Source organism: Danio rerio, chromosome 20 (genome assembly GCF_052040795.2).
Source record: "Danio rerio strain M-AB ecotype USA chromosome 20, GRCz13ab, whole genome shotgun sequence".
Taxonomy (NCBI): domain Eukaryota; kingdom Metazoa; phylum Chordata; class Actinopteri; order Cypriniformes; family Danionidae; genus Danio; species Danio rerio.
Genome location: NC_141040.1, coordinates 425,616 through 443,597, shown reverse-complemented (window position 1 = coordinate 443,597; position 17,982 = coordinate 425,616). Strand labels below are relative to the sequence as shown.

The window sequence follows — 17,982 nt, the reverse complement described above, 5'->3', positions numbered from 1 at the left end:
TTGCAAAAAGAGACTGAAAGAGCAGAAGCACAGCTTCATCTGGTAGAGGAACAGCTGACTCTGACCAAACTGCAGCAAACCAAGGCCAGACTTGAGATCTGCCTCCTAAAGGCTGCGCTCAGACAAGCTGCTCTCTCCACATCAGATGAGGAAGTCTGAACTGATTGTGCAGTTTTTGACATTAAGTCTTTTTTTATTTACATGTATATTTGAAACTTGTTATAAATATCCTCAATGTTTGTGTTGTAGGTCTCAGATGAGCGGACTGCTGGAAGAGGATGGGGTGGGCTTTTTCTTGTTTTTATTTTTTTATTTTTAAATGTGTGTGTTTTCATTTCAAATAAGAATAAAGTTATATTGACCCCACACTGGCTATTCTACTTGTTGCTCTTTACATAGGCCTATCTATCCATCTACATTGTGATTGAGCACTGGTAATCCAGATTTAGTGATCCTGAAAAGCTCCTATCCGGATCAGATTGATCCAATCCAATGTTGCTTTGAAAAACTGGCTCAAAAAGTAAGCTGGATTACCTGATCACGGATCGCAAAAACAGGATTACTAAATCCGGATCAATTTTATCCGGATTAAAGGTTTTGAAAAACCGGGCCCTGGTCTGAAGGAGACACTTTTAGCTTAGCATCAATCATTGAATCAGATTAGACCGTTAGCATCTCATTCAAAATGTTTAAAAAAAAAGCCTGGATGATTTTCCTATTTAAAGCTGGACTCTTTTGTATAAACATCATGCATTAAGAGTGACAGGAAATGAAAAGTTGCCATGTTCAGGGAACTATACTCTCACCCCGGCGTAATAACTCTACTGCAGTACCACGGCTGCAGCAGGGCCACTCATTGACCCGATAAAAAAAGTGGAGTGCTTCTTTAAATATCATTGATGTTAAAGTATTGATGGAGATCAGTGAATGTAGGAGAGATTTGACAGTCTTACCATACCACACATCAGCAAAACACCCGGCCCCCAGCTTCATGTCCAGCGTCAGAGACTCGCGAGCGATCTCCCAGGAATCATGGCTGAGTCCCACAGTATCAGGGGTGTAGACCATGCACACACCCGTTAAGTTAAAGCACAAACCATCTGCACTCTCTGGAGGGTACGGGGAGAGGGGTTAAATCAGGACGGCGGGAACATGCACTGAGCGAGAAGGAGGGCGGCCATTTTGCTCTAATGATGTCTGAATATATTTCGGCGATTAATAAGCAAACGCTTTTCTCTTATGACATCTTTTATGACAGCTCTTTTCTAGATTTGACGTATGATGGAAGCTTTAGCGGTTTGATGTTGATAAGCTCAGAGAACTGAATAGCTGGATCTCCGTGAGTGTCATGAGCCAGTCATCATCATCAGCAGAGATACTTTAACTGCATCAAACACTGAAGATTCACTCAAGTGAACTAGCGTCTACATCCAGACATCGGTAAAGTGACTCAGTTTGACCTCCCTCTGTCTCGCTCCAGGCCGGTTGTTAGCAAGCGCAGCGCAGGGCTCGTACCCATCCAAACCTCCCCAAACTGGCCGTTGCCCAAGCGCTTTATGAGCTGCAGGGACTCCCGCGGGATCTCCCACACATCTTTGGTTTTGACAGACAGGTCGGTGAGCCTTGGCATCCCTTTGTGGCAGGGTACGACCAAGCGGCAGCAAAGCCCCGCTGCCCGCTCTGAGCACGCACACACACACACAGAAAAACACACACAATGCCAGAGAGAGAGAGAGAGAGAGAGAAGCATCAGAGGCATTGGAGGAAGCAGTGAAGAGTTTCAGCAGGACACCCTCAAACAGTAGAGCTGTGGAGGAACAAACTAATCTAGAAACTGAATCAGCGTCGATTCTCAGATTAACAATTTTTCACAATTAACAATTGATTCTCACTATTCCCTCCTGAATCAATCCTGAGCTTAGTTTTTAACAGCGAAAAGCCCTCAAAGCTATTTTTGACAGCAGACAGTGTTGTAGGCTAGTATAGGCTAGTTTTTAAACAGCAGATGGCGCTCTAGACTATTTTCTAACAGCAGATGGCGCTCTAGGCTAGTTATTACCAGCAGATGGTGCTCTAGACTATTTTCTAACAGCAGATGGCGCTCTAGGCTAGTTTTTAAACAGCAGATGGCGCTCTAGACTATTTTCTAACAGCAGATGGCGCTCTAGGCTAGTTATTACCAGCAGATGGTGCTCTAGACTATTTTCTAACAGCAGATGGCGCTCTAGGCTAGTTTTTAAACAGCAGATGGCGCTCTAGACTATTTTCTAACAGCAGATGGCGCTCTAGGCTAGTTTTTAAACAGCAGATGGTGCTCTAGGCTAGTTATTACCAGCAGATGGCGCTCTAGGCTAGTTTTTTAACAGCGGATGGGGCTCTAGGCTGGTTTATTTTAACAGGGGATGGTGCTCTAAGCTAGTTTTATAACAGCAAGTGGTGTTCTAGGCTTGTCATTACCAGCAGATGGCGCTCTAGACTAGTTTTGAACAGCAGATGGCGCTCTAGACTAGTTTTTAACAGCAGATGGTGCTCTAGGCTAGTTACTACCAGCAGATGGCGCTCTAGACTAGTTTTTAACAGCAGATGATGCTCTAGGCTAGTTTTGAACAGCAGATGGCGCTCTAGACTAGTTTTTAACAGCAGATGATGCTCTAGGCTAGTTATTACCAGCAGATGGCGCTCTAGACTAGTTTTTAACAACAGATAGCTCTCTAGGCTAGTTTTTAACAGCAGATGGTGCTCTAGGCTGGTTTTTAACAGCAGATGGCGCTCTAGGCTAGTTTTTTAACAGGAGATGGCGCTCTAGGCTAGTTATTACCAGCAGATGGCGCTCTAGACTAGTTTTGAACAGCAGATGGCGCTCTAGGCTAGTTTTTAAACAGCAGATGGCGCTCTAGGCTAGTTTTTTAACAGCAGATGGTGCTCTAGGCTAGTTCTTGAACAGCAGATGGCGCTCTAGGCTAGTTCTTTAACTGCAGATGGTGCTCTAGGCTAGTTTTTTTAACAGCAGATGGCGCTCTAGGCTAGTTATTACCAGCAGATAGCTTCTAGACTAGTTTTGAACAGCAGATGGCGCTCTAGGCTAGTTTTTTTAACAGCAGATGGCGCTCTAGGCTAGTTTTTTTTTAACAGGGGATGGTGCTCTAAGCTAGTTTTTTAACAGCTAGTGGTGTTTTAGGCTAGTCATTACCAGCAGATGGCGCTCTAGACTAGTTTTGAACAGCAGATGGCGCTCTAGGCTAATTTTTTAACAGCAGATGGTGCTTTAGGCAACTTATTACCACCAGATGGCGCTCTAGACTAGTTTTTAACAACAGACGACTCTCTAGGCATGTTTAGGCTAGTTTTTAAACAGCAGAATGTGCTCTTTTTAACAGCAGATGGTGCTCTAGGCTGGTTTTGAACAGCAGATGGTGCTCTAGGCTGGTTTTGAACAGCAGATGGCGCTCTAGACTAGTTTTTTAACAGCAGATGGTGCTCTAGGCTAGTTATTGCCAGCAGATGGCGCTCTAAGCTCGTTATTTAACAGCAGATGGTGCTCTAGGCTAGTTTTTTAGGCTAGACTAGTTTTAAAAACAGATGACCTGAAGGTCCTGAAGATCAGAAGGTGTCTAGATTAGTCTTAAGCAGAGTATGGCTGTTTGTAAAGCATACAGCGCCATCTGCTGTTAAAAGCTAAGCTCTGAACCCATTGGAAGCAGGCATGAAGCATTTCAAAGATCTTAGAATCAATTTCTTGAACAATGTTTTCACCACAGATCTATCAAACAATATGTTCAGCTTGTTGGCCAAGTTGCATTTTCATCATCAGTGGGATCTACACTTGTTAAACACTGAATAATGCTGAATTAAATATTCCTCTTCTTAACCAATATTAAAACAACAACTAAAGCCTGGTAACTAAGTAGTAATAAACTAGTAGCAGTTAGCGTCTGGACTACATCACAGCTCTTGTTTTGATATGTCAGTGATTAACCTTACTGTTAGGCATACCTATTTGACATTCAGCAAAAGGTTAATAATACGTGGTATTTTCCCACAGCGCTGCGGCAGTGTTTACTCTGGACCTTAACGCTGAGATAACGGCACACTTGGCACCAACAGAGGCATCATTTCAGGATTCAGTCACCGAGTACCATCTGCTCTCAACCCAAGCATGCATCCGGCCCATCAGTCATCAACCCCATCAGCTCAGAAACAGTGGGGCGATGACATCAGATTCATAGAGCTCTGGGCAGGGGTGTCACATCAGTTTGATTATTTTGGTTGGATGTCAGCGTCTGTTGCAAGCTTGATGACAATGTTTGTTTGGGAAGCACTCTGAATTTGCTTTGGCGACATTAAATGTTCTGATGTATTTTTCATATGGCATCATGGGTCGATATCGATTTATGCTGGGTTAATAATGGGTCACCGTTAGTATTACTGTAATCAGCTGAAGCTGAACAGACTCTCTAATGCACTGCTTTAACAGGACAAAGCTACTTGGAGGGTTTTCTTTTTCTTTTGAAGGTCATGCCATAAATTCTCAATAGGATTAATATCAGGACTTTGACTAGGCCACTCCAAAGTCTTTATTTTGCTTTTCTTCAGCCATTCAGAAGGGAACTTGCTGGTGAAAGATAGCTTTTATTGACTAGCAATACAAAAAATTAAATTCAGTCACTTTTATTTTTAGAAAATCTATCGTAGTATATATATATACATGCATTTTTTTATTATTAAAATATTTCACTTATTATATCTCTCTAATGCACTGCTTTAACACGGCTTATTCCTAAGACAGACAAAATAAAGCTCTCTGCTGCTGAAAGTTAAGGGGAGAAAAAGTGCAAAGCTGATGCAACAACACCATGAGCAGCATCTGACACACATTTACAGTAATCCCGGTGAATGCATTAAGTGTGTGTTTGCTCTCTGGGCTCAGTATGAGAGGTCATGAGCACATGTTATCTAAAATCCTTTTGACATTTTCTATATGCATTAACAGTCAATATGTTAACTGGAGCGTGTTGAGATGAGCTTTCCTGACTGACTGGAGCAGTGCCGCCTCCTGTAGGCCGCTGCAAAAGCACTGTATATAAGCATGGGTGCATCTCAATCAGCTCCTCTTTGTACAACATCAGCACTGGGATTGATGAATAACAGTGGAATCCTGCAGAGGAGATACTACACTGAGGATGAAAGGATGTGGTTGATAGATGTGGTCTTGGTGGGCTTCTTTGCAGAATTGTTGCAATTCAGCTATAATGGAGGGTTTTCGAGAATGAACCGGTTTATTAGGGTCATGCCACAGCTTCTCAATCGGATTCAGATCAGGACTTTGACTAGGCCACTCCAAAGTCTTGTCATTTTGTTTTTCTTCTAGTGAAAGTCACCATTTCCTGTCTTGATTTTTTGACTAGCAATTCTAGTCTATTGATAGGTAATATTTAACAAAAATAGTAAATAAATATCTGTATTTATTGATGCATTTTAAAAATGTTTCAGTTTATTTCAAATGTATAATTTATTTTAATATTGAGTTTACCCTGTTAAGACTTGGATATTTACATTTTACCAAAAAAAAAAAAAAAATCTATTCACAGTGTAAAAATGTTATTTACAGCCTTAAAACAGGAAGAATCATTCAGCATTCTCAATGTGTTCATCAGAATCAATTAGAAAAATATATCAATAAATACAGAACAATAAACGTATAAGAAAAATGCAAATATTTATGGTAATTATTTACAATAATGTTTCCTTGATTAATGTTATCAAATAAATTAACATTGAGCAAAATATTAATATTCTTTGCATGTTAATTGTAATTGTTTTTAATCCATTTAAAGTAAGTTTGATTATAGCAAGATTTCAACCATTAATCAATTTAAATGTTGTCTAGATTGCTCTGTACCTATATCATATACAAATATATATATATATGCTTCTATATCAGTTTATGGTTAAATATAATTAAATCACACTTTCTTTTATTAAACGTAAGGTATCTCTCGTGTGACGTTATATTTGTTGAGTTGTTCACATGATTAATGTTAGCTGCTTCCTTTAAGGTGATCGGTATCGACATTGACACTCGCTGATTTTCACAGGAGCGTTTCAGGAAGTAAACGCTTCAGATGCCATGTCCCAATTCCCCTACTAATGCCATGTCCTTTCTTATACTGTTGAGTGTGTAACAGAATATGCAGACTTTGGGAGATACAACACCGTCCTCATTAATGGAACTACTGGAAATCTCCTGTTCAGAAAGCTCACATCACTGAAATATCTTCCAGTAGGCTGGATATTAATTATCATTCACACATCTTTACTAAAGCCTCTCTACTTGCGTTGCAGCCACCATGTTTGTAGTTCGTTTCACATTTTATTCCTGCATTTGTAGTTCTAACTAAAATTACATCCAATGTGTGATGTGTTGTGGCCAATATGAGCGCTAGAGTAAGCTGATCTGCACTTCAAATGTCTACCGACAAATATTTGACGATCTAGATAACTTTAGAATACTCATCACACACTAATTCTGACTTCCAACACCATTTAGGACGGATAGTAAGTGAATTGATAGCATGGAAATATTTCTGTCAATGAGACAGCCCTAAACATAACCAACTCCCTAATAAGTGTCCTGACTAGTGAACAAGGTAGCTGATTGAGACGCACCCTGTGCCTTCGATACTGCTATTAATTCTGCAAGTGGGAGCTGTAGCTATGAGATATACTGTATTGTGTTGTGTGTGTGTGTGTGTGTGTGTGTGTTACCGGTGTAATGCTGGACCAGCTGCTGAAGGGTCTCGAACTGAGCTCTAGTGGTGATGTAGTAGCCTCCACTGTCCAGTTTGCGGATTTTATAATGTTTTACATGGTCGCCCTTTACATCGTCCCAGTCCCGGATAGACAATGAGAAGGCGCCTGCAACACACACACACACACACACACACACACACACACACAGTTGCAGTACAGTCTTTTCACAGTGTGTTCAGTAGGGTTGTCATAAGCATTGACTTGGCTATTAATTAGTATTGAGATTTTTAAAATGTCCAGTTGAGTGAGTTCTGAATCACTGCTGATTGGCCGTTGTGTTCATCTGCTCAACAGAAATGACTGTGATTGGCTGTGAAGGTCATCGGTTCAGTCCTCTTCACCAATTACAAACACAGATCAAGAACACTGGAGCTTATCAAAGCCGCATCAATCAGCTTAGCGTCTCCCTTTGTTCTCCACTTTTTCCTTACAGCAAGAAGGTCGCTAGTTCGAGTCCGGCTGGGTCAGTTGGTGTTTCTGTGTGGAGTTTGTCTGAATAGTGTGCGAGTGTGTGTGTGAATATGAGAGTGTCTGCGAGTTCTTCAAGCTCACCAAAGCATTCATCAGGTTTTCACATGTGGGTGGACGGTCTCTGCTTCCTCAAACTCTTCATGAATCACATTGGGAGGCGAGCTCATATGTACTATACAGAAAGCAGTGTTATGTGCTGGAGTAAGTAGAGGACATCACCTTTAGTGGTTTCACTCTCGCGGATTAGGAATGTGCCACGGGGGTTCCCTGTAGAAAGAAGCTGCCTCTCTGCATCCTTACGACCCAACTTTCCAAAATACCAGCTGAAATACAGAGAGAGAGAGAGAGAGAGAGAGAGAGAGAGAGAGAGAGAGAGAGAGAGAGAGAGAGAGAGAGAGAGAGAGAGAGAGAGAGAGAGTTACTTTAGCAGCAGATAATAACTGGTCTTCTAGTTGATGATGTGTAAGAGTGTCAGAAGGTGGATTTCTCTGCTGGATCATCTGCTGATCTGCATCAATCATCACCAATACTGCAGAAGACCTACTGGAACCAGCATGGACCAAGATTCACACAGATATCAGTCAAGTCTGGTGAAGGAGACATCATGGTTTGGGGTTCATTCAGTATGGAGAGATCTGCAGAGTGGATGATCAACATCAACAGCCTGAGGTATCAAGACATCTGTGCTGCCCATTACATTACAAACCACAGGAGAGGGACAATTCTCCAGCAGGATAGCGCTCCTGCTCATACTTCAGCCTCCACATCAAAGATCCTGAAAGCAGAGAGTGCTCCAGGATTGGCCAGCCCAGTCACCAGACATCAACATTATTGAGCATCTTTATGCAATATTACAAAATATGCATAAAAATAAGTTGATGGAAACATGAGTGCAATCCGCCAATGCTTTGATCAATGCTTTGATGCTTTTGACTTTAGTTCTTCACCATAATGTTAAGCTCCATATTGTTCGGAGTCTTGTATTGAAAGGTTTTCACCAAGTAAAGGTCAGTTTGACCACATCTCCACACTTAGCTGCAGAATAACTGAAATGGCAGAAGCGAGGCACATTTCTCAGTGGAAGAAAAGCTTTAATTACAGCGTTCCTTCGCTGATATCTTAAGTTACACCGTGTGCAAATGATGTCAGTTTTTTCCCCATTTAATTTTCCACAGCCAGACTGATGTCAGTGTCGGACTCACTCTAACATGCTCGGCTTTAGCCAGTGGGAGGTGTTTGATGCTGCAAGTTTGCAGATGTTTTCTCATGTCAACTGTGAAGACCCTCAGATGTTTACAGCTGTGAAAACCATCCCAGGTCCTTAACAAACATCATCTTGCTGTTATGCATCACATTAAAACCAGAGGAATGCATCACCATTGCCTCAAGCTTCACTTGTCGTTGAGTTTCTTCACTTTATTTTATTATTATAGAACCAAGAACTGACATATTGTGATGAATGCGTGACCGCTGTCTACCCTAGATTTTGTTCTTCATATGGACGTCAGTGGTTTGTGTTCAGCAGAATCTTATAAAGGTTTTATGTTGGGGTTGTTAACAGTATCGACTTCTTTACCGACCAATATCCAAGTTTTCTACCGACATGACTGTGAATGGTCATCTGTTCACCGAGTGTAAACACTGATACAGCGACGCAGGAGCATGCCACTATATCCTTTACTATGATCTTCTTTGTGAAGGTGAATTAAATTAAAGAAAAATAAAAAGTGTTGAATTTTGGTGCATGTTATGGATGTTTATTAACAACAAGTTAAGTAATATCAATTGTTCCAGACCTTTCACCTTCAAAATAAAAAACCTGATTTTGACCTGTTAATGCAGACATTGAGAACCCCTGCTTTATATTAAGGCTAAAGGTTTAATGACGGCAGCTTAAAGACACCTCTCATGAGGAGAATGAAGCCTCATGCATTGCTCAGGTGTGAGTTTCTCACAGACTTGGGTCCAAACTTTGATGCTTCTGTGGGTCTCGTCTATCAAATCTGAGCTTTATTCTGTATTTTCAATTGGATTCGGCTCAGGTGATTGGCTTGGCCATTCTACAGCTTGATTTTCTTTCTCTGAAAGCATCTGAGAGTCTCCTCGGCTGTGTTTTGGATCATTGTCCTGCAGAAATGTCCACCCTGGGTTCCTCTTCATCCTCCTGCTGATGTAGATGTTGGACTGAAGCAGCTGATCTTCAGGGCAGAGGCTTGCTGAAGAACTACTGAGAGATTTCAGCTGCTGTCTGGGCTTTCACTGCCCAACTACACCTCCCTTTCTTCATGTGTTCAACACTTTTTCCCTGCTTCATTTTAGTTTACTACACAGAACTTCATTTGTAAACTAATTAGTTTTGTTTTCTTTGCATTCATGTCAAGTCAACAGCACCTATAGAAATCTGTTTACAGAAAGAAATGGTGACGTGTTCAGTAATCATTTCCCTCACTGTAGATATTGTACTGGCCATTAGAAAGCTCCACAATCTGAATCAGAGCAATGCATTATAAATCTCTCAGCTTTTTCAGATACACCGTGGACATTCATATCTTCCAGTTCTGCTGATGTAACTGCAAACGTCAGGCTTCAGATAGAATAGTAGCAGCTGTGTCAGTTTTAGGGAGGTGTCCTCCAACTTTGCTCCAAACAACAACACAAATGTTGCCTGGTGACCACGTCCATGAGCCGCCCTGTGCTGCAGCAGTGTCTGGATTCATTTAGAGCGGGCCGAGGTTCATCCTGCTGAGGGGTCTATGGGATGTGATCAGAATGACATCACTGTACCCCCCACCCTAAACACAGACACGCTGTTCACACACTGATTTCAGACACACAGACTTACTCTTCAGCCTGGATTGAGTCCACTGGGGCGACATAGTTGCTGGGAATGTAGCCGGTTCCTCCGGTGGTTAGAGATCGGGCGTCCCACCAGTCACCCTCACTGACATGGAGAGAGAGAGAACAGGATAAAATCAGGTCATGCTGACGTTTTTCACACTGGAAGACTTATATCACCCATATACATGTCTATCCATCTGTTCATTCAGTATATTCATTCATTCACCTGTGTGCTTCATTCATCCACATATCATTCATCCACCACCTAACATTTATCCACCTCTTCATCCAGTCATCTCATCTGTATGTTCTTCCATCTACAGTATTTATCTCTCTGGTCATTAATTCAATCATTCATTCAAACATTCATTCATTCATTCATTCATTCAATCATGTATTCATTCATTCATTTTTTCAATCATGTATTCATTCAATCATGCATTCAATCAATCATTCATTCAATCATGTATTCATTCAATCATGTATTCATTCATTTATTTATTCAATCATTCATTCATTCATTCATTCATTCATTTATTACATTCATTCATTCAATCATGCATTCATGTATTCATTCAATCAATCATTCATTTAATCATGTATTCATTCATTCATTCATTTATTCAATCATTCATTCATTCATTCATTCATTCATTTAATTATGCATTCATTCATTTATTTATTCAATCATGCATTCATTAATTCAATCAATCATTCATTCAATCATGTATTCATTCATTCATTCATCCATTCATCCATTCATTCATTCATTCATTCATTCAATCATGCATTCATTCATTCACTTATTCAATCATGCATTAATTCATTCATCCAATCAATCATTCATTCAATCAATCATTCATTCAATCATGTATTCATTCATTCATTCAATCATGCATTCATTTATTTATTCAATCAATCAATCATTCAATCATGTATTCATTTATTCATTCAATCAATCAATCATTCATTCAATCATGTATTCATTCATTTATTTATTCAATCAATCAATCATTCAATCATGCATTCATTTATTCATTCAATCAATCAATCATTCATTCAATCATGTATTCATTCATTCATTTATTCAATCATGCATTCATCCATTCAATCAATCAATCACTCACTTACTCACTCATTCACATTTATTCAATTATCCATCCATGTTTATGCACTGCGTTCATTCATTCACCTACCAAACATTTATCACACAAGCTTAATAGTCATACCCATCTTCATGTCCCGGTAAACCACATAAACCTGTACACACACACTCTCTGGATCACACAGAGAGTGGAAAATCCCTCTGCCTAGAGCGGCTGTCAATGCCTCATTTACTGGAGAATGCTCGACTCTCTCTTGAACACGTCCTCCATGTTATATCCCTCTCTAAACATCCTCTACTTTAAACACAAATCATCCCTTTTAAGAAAAGCTGTTTTCTCTCTCCATCACTATATACAGGAATAGACACGCTGTACCTGAGAGTGCAGGTGGCCTCAGCGCCAGCAGAGGGAGCTCCGCTGTTAAACACACTGCACATCTTCACAGTGGATCACAGGGTTGTGACTTGCTAAACTGCTTACCAATTACCAATTATTAAATGCTTAATAAATACTGCAATACACATGCAGTAAGAGAAGTACATCAACTATGATGAATCAACAGGATGATTATTAAAGGGAGAGTTCACCCATAAATGAAAAATGCCATCATTTACTCACCTTTCAAACCTTAATGAGTTTCCTTTTTCTGTTAAACACTTAAGATAGTTAGAGGAAAGCTGACACCTGAACAAATCAACATTTATAATGAAAACAAATACTATAGAAGTCAACGGTTGCTGGATTCCTCAAGATAAAAATCTGCTTTTGTGTTCAGCTGAGGACAGAAAGTCCAGGATGAGTGAATAATCAGTCCAGGATGAGTGAATGATGACTATTTTTTATTTTGGGTGAACTGTCCCTTTAAGAATCGTCCATAATCAAGTTACACGTTCAATCCTTGTCCAAAAGTGTGCTTAACTTTACTACACGTCAACTGTAGCACTTGTGGCACTCATGCTGAACTGTGTTTGCAGTTTACTGACGTCAGATTGTATAAATGGCCAATATTTATGCATTTGCGTCATTTATTAGTTTTTTTTTACTTCCTGTGTAGACATTCATGATTGCTTATCATCATTAAAATATTTCAATATTATTTCACAAGATGCAATTGTGTCATGCTAGCTAAAACCTGATAGAAGAAGCTCCACTGATTTTAGTTTCTCTCTGTTTACTGCACAGCTGCTGTTTCTGCATGGCTGAAAACAGCGTCTGACTGCAGAGTGAACCCACTACTGTTGAATTCAGCTATATTGACCAGCATTCCCATCAACCTGTTGCTTATGTTTCAGATCTTAATACTTACGTGCTGTTGATGATTTGAAACTTCTCTCCTTTCCTGAAACTGAGATCATCTTCAGTCCTGGCCTCATAATCATAGAGAGCTACAAACAGAGTCACACCTAAGAGAGGAGAGACAGAGAGAGAATTACGGTCTATACATATACTGAATTACAGTATGTATATATATATATATATATTAGGGGTGTAATGGATCAGAATTGTACAGATCAAAACCCACGGTTCAGAACACATGTGACTTGCGGATTAATAATTTTTAAAAATACTTTGCTAAATTTGTACCGATCACAGAGAGATGGTCTCTCGCATCATTTAGATCACATGTCTGAAAGCATTTAGGCTTTCCTGTAAAATATAACCTTTTGAGGCCCAAGCTGTTTTTTTCATGCATTTTCTATTTCTCTTTGCTATTTGGGCTTATTGGAACCTAATTAGAATAAAAGCAAAGCATCCTCTTTTAATATGATGTACTTTTAGAGATAAATGATGTTCATATATGTGGACTCGGGGTCCGAATTTACAGAAAACACAATCAAGTCACCTTTAAACTCTTTATTTCTGCCTTGAACACAGCAGATTTTTCCTGACTGTTTTTAATGCATTAATAACACATGCACACATATTTTTGAACATATTTTGACTATCAGAGAGTAAAAATAACTTTTTTCCCCCTATTTTGGACAGTTAAAAATAGTGTTGGGGCATTTCATATGCTGCAAAACAGTTGCAGGATGACACTGTGTGTCTGTAACCAAACACAAGACATAAGAGCTCAAATGTGCTGTCCACGTATGTGGCCACTAAGCCCTAGGAGGATAATGATGACGGAAGAAGATGTGCTGGGTTATTGAGGATGTGCTGGGTTTCTCAGGTTATGAAAGGTGTTTTCTGTCTTGTTTATCCTGCATTAATGCATTCAGTGTGAGCTGCACCATTAATCAGTGAAAGATCAGGATCTCAACACCCACGCAACATCAGTTATAAATGATGCTGATATGCATGGTTATTAATCCTAAGAGATTGAGTCTTTAGTCTTTTAAATTAGTGATGAAGTTACACACAGTGCAATAACACAGCAGCACTGAGGGAACAGTGTCTAGTGCAGATACACCACTGATGCTTATAGTGCAGATTTAAATCTCCATCATCTGCATTTAACCATGCTCAAACATGAAAGATGTATGCAGCAGTTGCATTATTTCACCAGTAGATGGCGACACCGGCCATCAGAAATACGCCACTGAATAATTCTTCAGAAATGATCATCTAGCACTGAAAAATGAAGATTAATGAGTGAAGAACTGAATCATTTACTGAAGATGAGGCTGAATAAATCTGGCTTTATAATCATGATCATGTTAGAGTTCTACATTCAGCATTATCAGCTACTATTTCACACTTTATCCTTATTCAGATGATGATTTCTTCAGTGTATTTGTAATAATGTTACAGCTTCTCTGTTCTGTTTATTAACACTAGAAGTGTCCTGCAGTGCTGTTTCTCTAATAATGGACAGCACATGGTGTTTGTCTCGTCCTCTTTCTGACGGATCTGATAAATGGTCTAAAAACCATAATGTGATCTGAATCATGAGATCTGTGATCTGTTACACCACTATATATATATATATATATATATATATTCATTTAAGGAAAAGATGGATGCAGTACTCCTCTATAGCTACTCAAGGCTTATGTGAGATTCAGCAAAATGATCCCCTGAACACTGAAATGGGACACCACCAGTGCACTATGAGCAGCACTAAGAAAGAAAAAGGCATTTTGGTTCTGCAGAGGCTTCCAGACACATCGAATGACATTTAAGACCTGCAATTAGGCCCATTTTAAAAGTCAAGACTCATTCAGCTGAATCAAACCCAAAGACACAAAGATGAACATACTGATAAACAAAGCATCACGTCTGCTCTAAACGCATCTTAAGAGACGAGCTGCTGCTCTCCCTTAGGGAGGTTATAAACAAAACTATGCGGGATCATTTGTCCTGTCTGCCTCTGCAATGTCACGTTCACTTCCGTCATTTCCATTTCGCTGTTTGGCTCAAATGGGTCCCACAAGATTTGAGAAATTTGGTCATCGACCCAGAGTAACGGGACACAAGCTAACCAAACCCCTCATTAGATGCAACCCAAACCCAAAATCTGTCATGAAGCATATAATCAGTCAGACAGGAATGCAGATTAGTCAACGCACATTCAACTCACGGACATTTCAATAGAAAAGTTTAACATTTGATCAATCAGTTTATTGATTTAACCACTATTAAGAGCCTTTTGAGCAGTGGACGGGTCTGTGGAAATGTGGAAAACCAAAGATGTCAACAAGAATCTGAATCAATGAATTGAGTCCTTAAAGACGCACAATGATTTGCTCCTCAGATATTTCAGAATAAACCCTAAAATAAAAGCTCTGAATTTTATCCGAGACGTCAATCTTTGGTCTTCAGAGTTGCTTGTTGAACATATGCGGACATCGGGCAGCACAGTGGCTCAGTGGTCAGCACTGTGGCCTCACAGCAAGAAGGTCTCTGCTTTGAGTCTCGGCTGGGTCAGTTGGTGTTTCTGTGTGGAGTTTGCATGTTCTCCCCGTGTTGGCGTGGGTTTCCTCCGGGTGCTCCGGTTTCCCCCACAGTCCAAACACATGCGCTATAGGGGAACTGATCAACTTAATTGGCCATAGTGTATGAGTGTGTGAATAAGTGTGTATGGGTGTTTCCCAGTACTGGGTCGCAGCTGGAAGGGCATTCGCTATATAAAACATATGCTGGAATAGTTGGTGGTTCATTCCGCTGTGGTGACCCTTGATGAATAAATCCAGCAGGCCCACAACATCATAAGACATTAATATTAGGTTAGATTTAGGTTGTGACGTCAGGTGACCAAAATTCAATGTCTAGCCAGCGTCTGAGGACAACGTTATTTTGACGTCCAATAACGACAGTAGATATTTGGTTGATTTTAGGTTCTGTTGGAAAGTGACCAAAATCCAACGTCGAGCCCTGATAAATAAGCCGAAGGAAAATTTATGAATGAATATGCGGACGACCATAGTGAGGATTAAGTGTGACACCCATAACTCACCCATAGCTCACCCATAACTCACCCATAACTCACCCAAAAAATTGTGTTCTGTTATAAATAACTCAATATTATTTTATTCCATCCCCTTTATAATTTCAGTCATCTTCAGAGCACCAATGAAGAGATTTTAGATGAAATCGGAGAGCTCCCTCATCCTCTATAGACAGTCCTGAGATGTTCAAAGTCCAGAAACACACCAGGAATCATCCTCAAAACAGATCAGATATCTACAAGAATCCATTTGTGCTCTATATTGACACTGAGGAATAAAAGCCGTTGTTGTTGTCGTATGTGTGACAAAAGTATTCTGGTAGCTTGATAATATTCCCGTTGAAACACTGTGGACATGTTTATTTGGTATGTTTCTGGATTGTGGGACCACTGCTGTCTATGGAGGATGAGGGAGCTCTCCGATTTCATCTATAATGTCTTCACAGGGGAATTGGAGGCACATTATTAATAACATCATTTGAATTTTTGGTTGAAGTAAATGTTTAATGATGCATGAGTTACCTGTGCCCCCTCGTGTGCGGAGTGTTCCTTGGTGTGTGGATGTGCTGATCCCTCCGAAGACTGTCATGCCCTGCGGGACAGCGGCTCCGTGGAAGTTGTTGTAATTGGGAATGGCTGCGACAGCAGTTCCGGTCCCGCTGAAGGCTGGGTAGTGCTGCGGTGTTGGGTCGACGCCATATCGGTAACCCACTCCGCTCTGAGACAAGCTGGTGTCCCGGTCGTCTGTTAACTTAGCAGCCTCTTTGTCCTTACATTGCACACAGCCCATCCTCTATGATCTGAAAGACACACAGAAAAATTAAGAATACACTCATGTGCCAGCAAACCTCACACACACACACACACACACACACACACACACACACACACACACACACACACACACACACACACACACACACACACATTAAAGGAACACTACCATTGTACAACTCCCTTAAGAGTTAAACTGTTGAAGTTAACATTTTTAGCTTAGCTTAGCATAAATTATTGAATCTTATTAGACCGTTAGCATTTTGCTCTTTTTACGACTCCCTTGGAGGTAAATGGTTTCATTTGACAACCTATTTTTAATCAACTCAATTAATCTCCAGGTTTGGCAGGAGCACTTTTAGCTTAGCTTAGCATAAAGCATTGAATCTTATTAGACCGTTAGCATTTTGCACTTTTTACGACTCCCTTAGAGTTAAAACTGTTGAATTTAACATTTTTTTTAAAATCAATTAAACAGTTTCATTTCACAACTTTTTCTTTAAAAATCAATTTAGCTGATCTTCCGGTTTGCCAGGAGCACTTTTAGCTTAGCTTAGCATAAAGCATTGAATTGGATTAGACCGTTAGCATTTTGCTCAAATTAGAATTTTGATAATCTTAGACAGAAGAAAATTAAAAGTTGATATTTTTTAGGTCATTATGGCTAGGAACTATACGCCTAGTCCAGTAATAATAATAAAAATGCCATATTTAAGCCATGATAAAGAAATGAGAGTGTAACTATATAATATAACCACAAGAGGTACAAAAACTGAAATTAAATGAAAAAGTAATAAAGGAAACAAACATGTAACAGGTAGCGTAATGTTTATGAAAAGTGGATTGGGTGGGGGGTGATGGGTGGGGCAGAGGGCCAGGTTCACGGTGGCAGGTCAGATGTCCCGGTGCTCCCTACAGCCAGTTCACAACTGCTTTATAGGCTACTACAGGCCTTATTCTAACGCTGTATTCTAATTGGCTGATGATCGTTCTCAGTTAAAACTGTTCAAACATTTTTAGCTAAAGTATTTCCAGTAGCTGAAGTAGTAACAAGGCGTGTTTCTTAGAGAGTCCTTACTGTAGAAATTAAAATATATTCAAACCTGAAATGATCATAGTGTCAATAAAGACTTCAAACATGAGTGAAAAGTGAGCAGGAATGACATGTTTGAGCTGCAGCTCAGAGGAAGTCAACTCAACATCGACAATTAGAGAGAATAAATTAAGCCACTCTCTCTTTATGTCTGGGCAAACTCCTCTTGTTGGGCTCAGGAAATTCACTTTCTAAAGCACTACAGGCGAATAGGAAGAGCTGTGTGTGCGCGCGCGTGTGTGTGTGTGTGTGTGTGTGTGTGTGTGTGTGTGTGTGTGTGTCAGAGCAGGATTTTAAAGGGAGATCGGAAGTCGGCCACATGATCCATCAACAGCACAACAGCTGAACTGTCTGACGGACAATAAACTCCCAAGAGGAAACTCCCTGATCTCTTATTCCCCGTCCAGTACATTTCCAAAGCACAGCACACAGAGAGAGATTTCTTTACTGGCGGCAGACTTAAACTTATTTTTACAAAACCTTAAAGTGTGTTTGCAGGG

At 40.1% G+C, this 17,982-nt stretch overlaps 1 protein-coding gene across 5 annotated transcripts in view; it reads right to left on the bottom strand.

The window, feature by feature from the left end:
* Positions 1-17,982, bottom strand: part of fynb (FYN proto-oncogene, Src family tyrosine kinase b) — a 64,446-nt gene that overhangs the window by 13,749 nt on the left and 32,715 nt on the right. For 2 of the 5 annotated variants that reach the window (XM_087297839.1, NM_001029969.1), the window contains 6 exon segments: positions 16,138-16,415; positions 12,532-12,628; positions 10,124-10,222; positions 7,501-7,604; positions 6,766-6,915; positions 1,516-1,680 (listed from right to left, as the gene is read on the bottom strand). In XM_087297839.1, the coding sequence (XP_087153965.1) occupies positions 1,516-1,680; positions 6,766-6,915; positions 7,501-7,604; positions 10,124-10,222; positions 12,532-12,628; positions 16,138-16,405 (883 nt within the window). In that variant the 5' untranslated portion in view covers positions 16,406-16,415. 5 annotated transcript variants of the gene reach the window in all.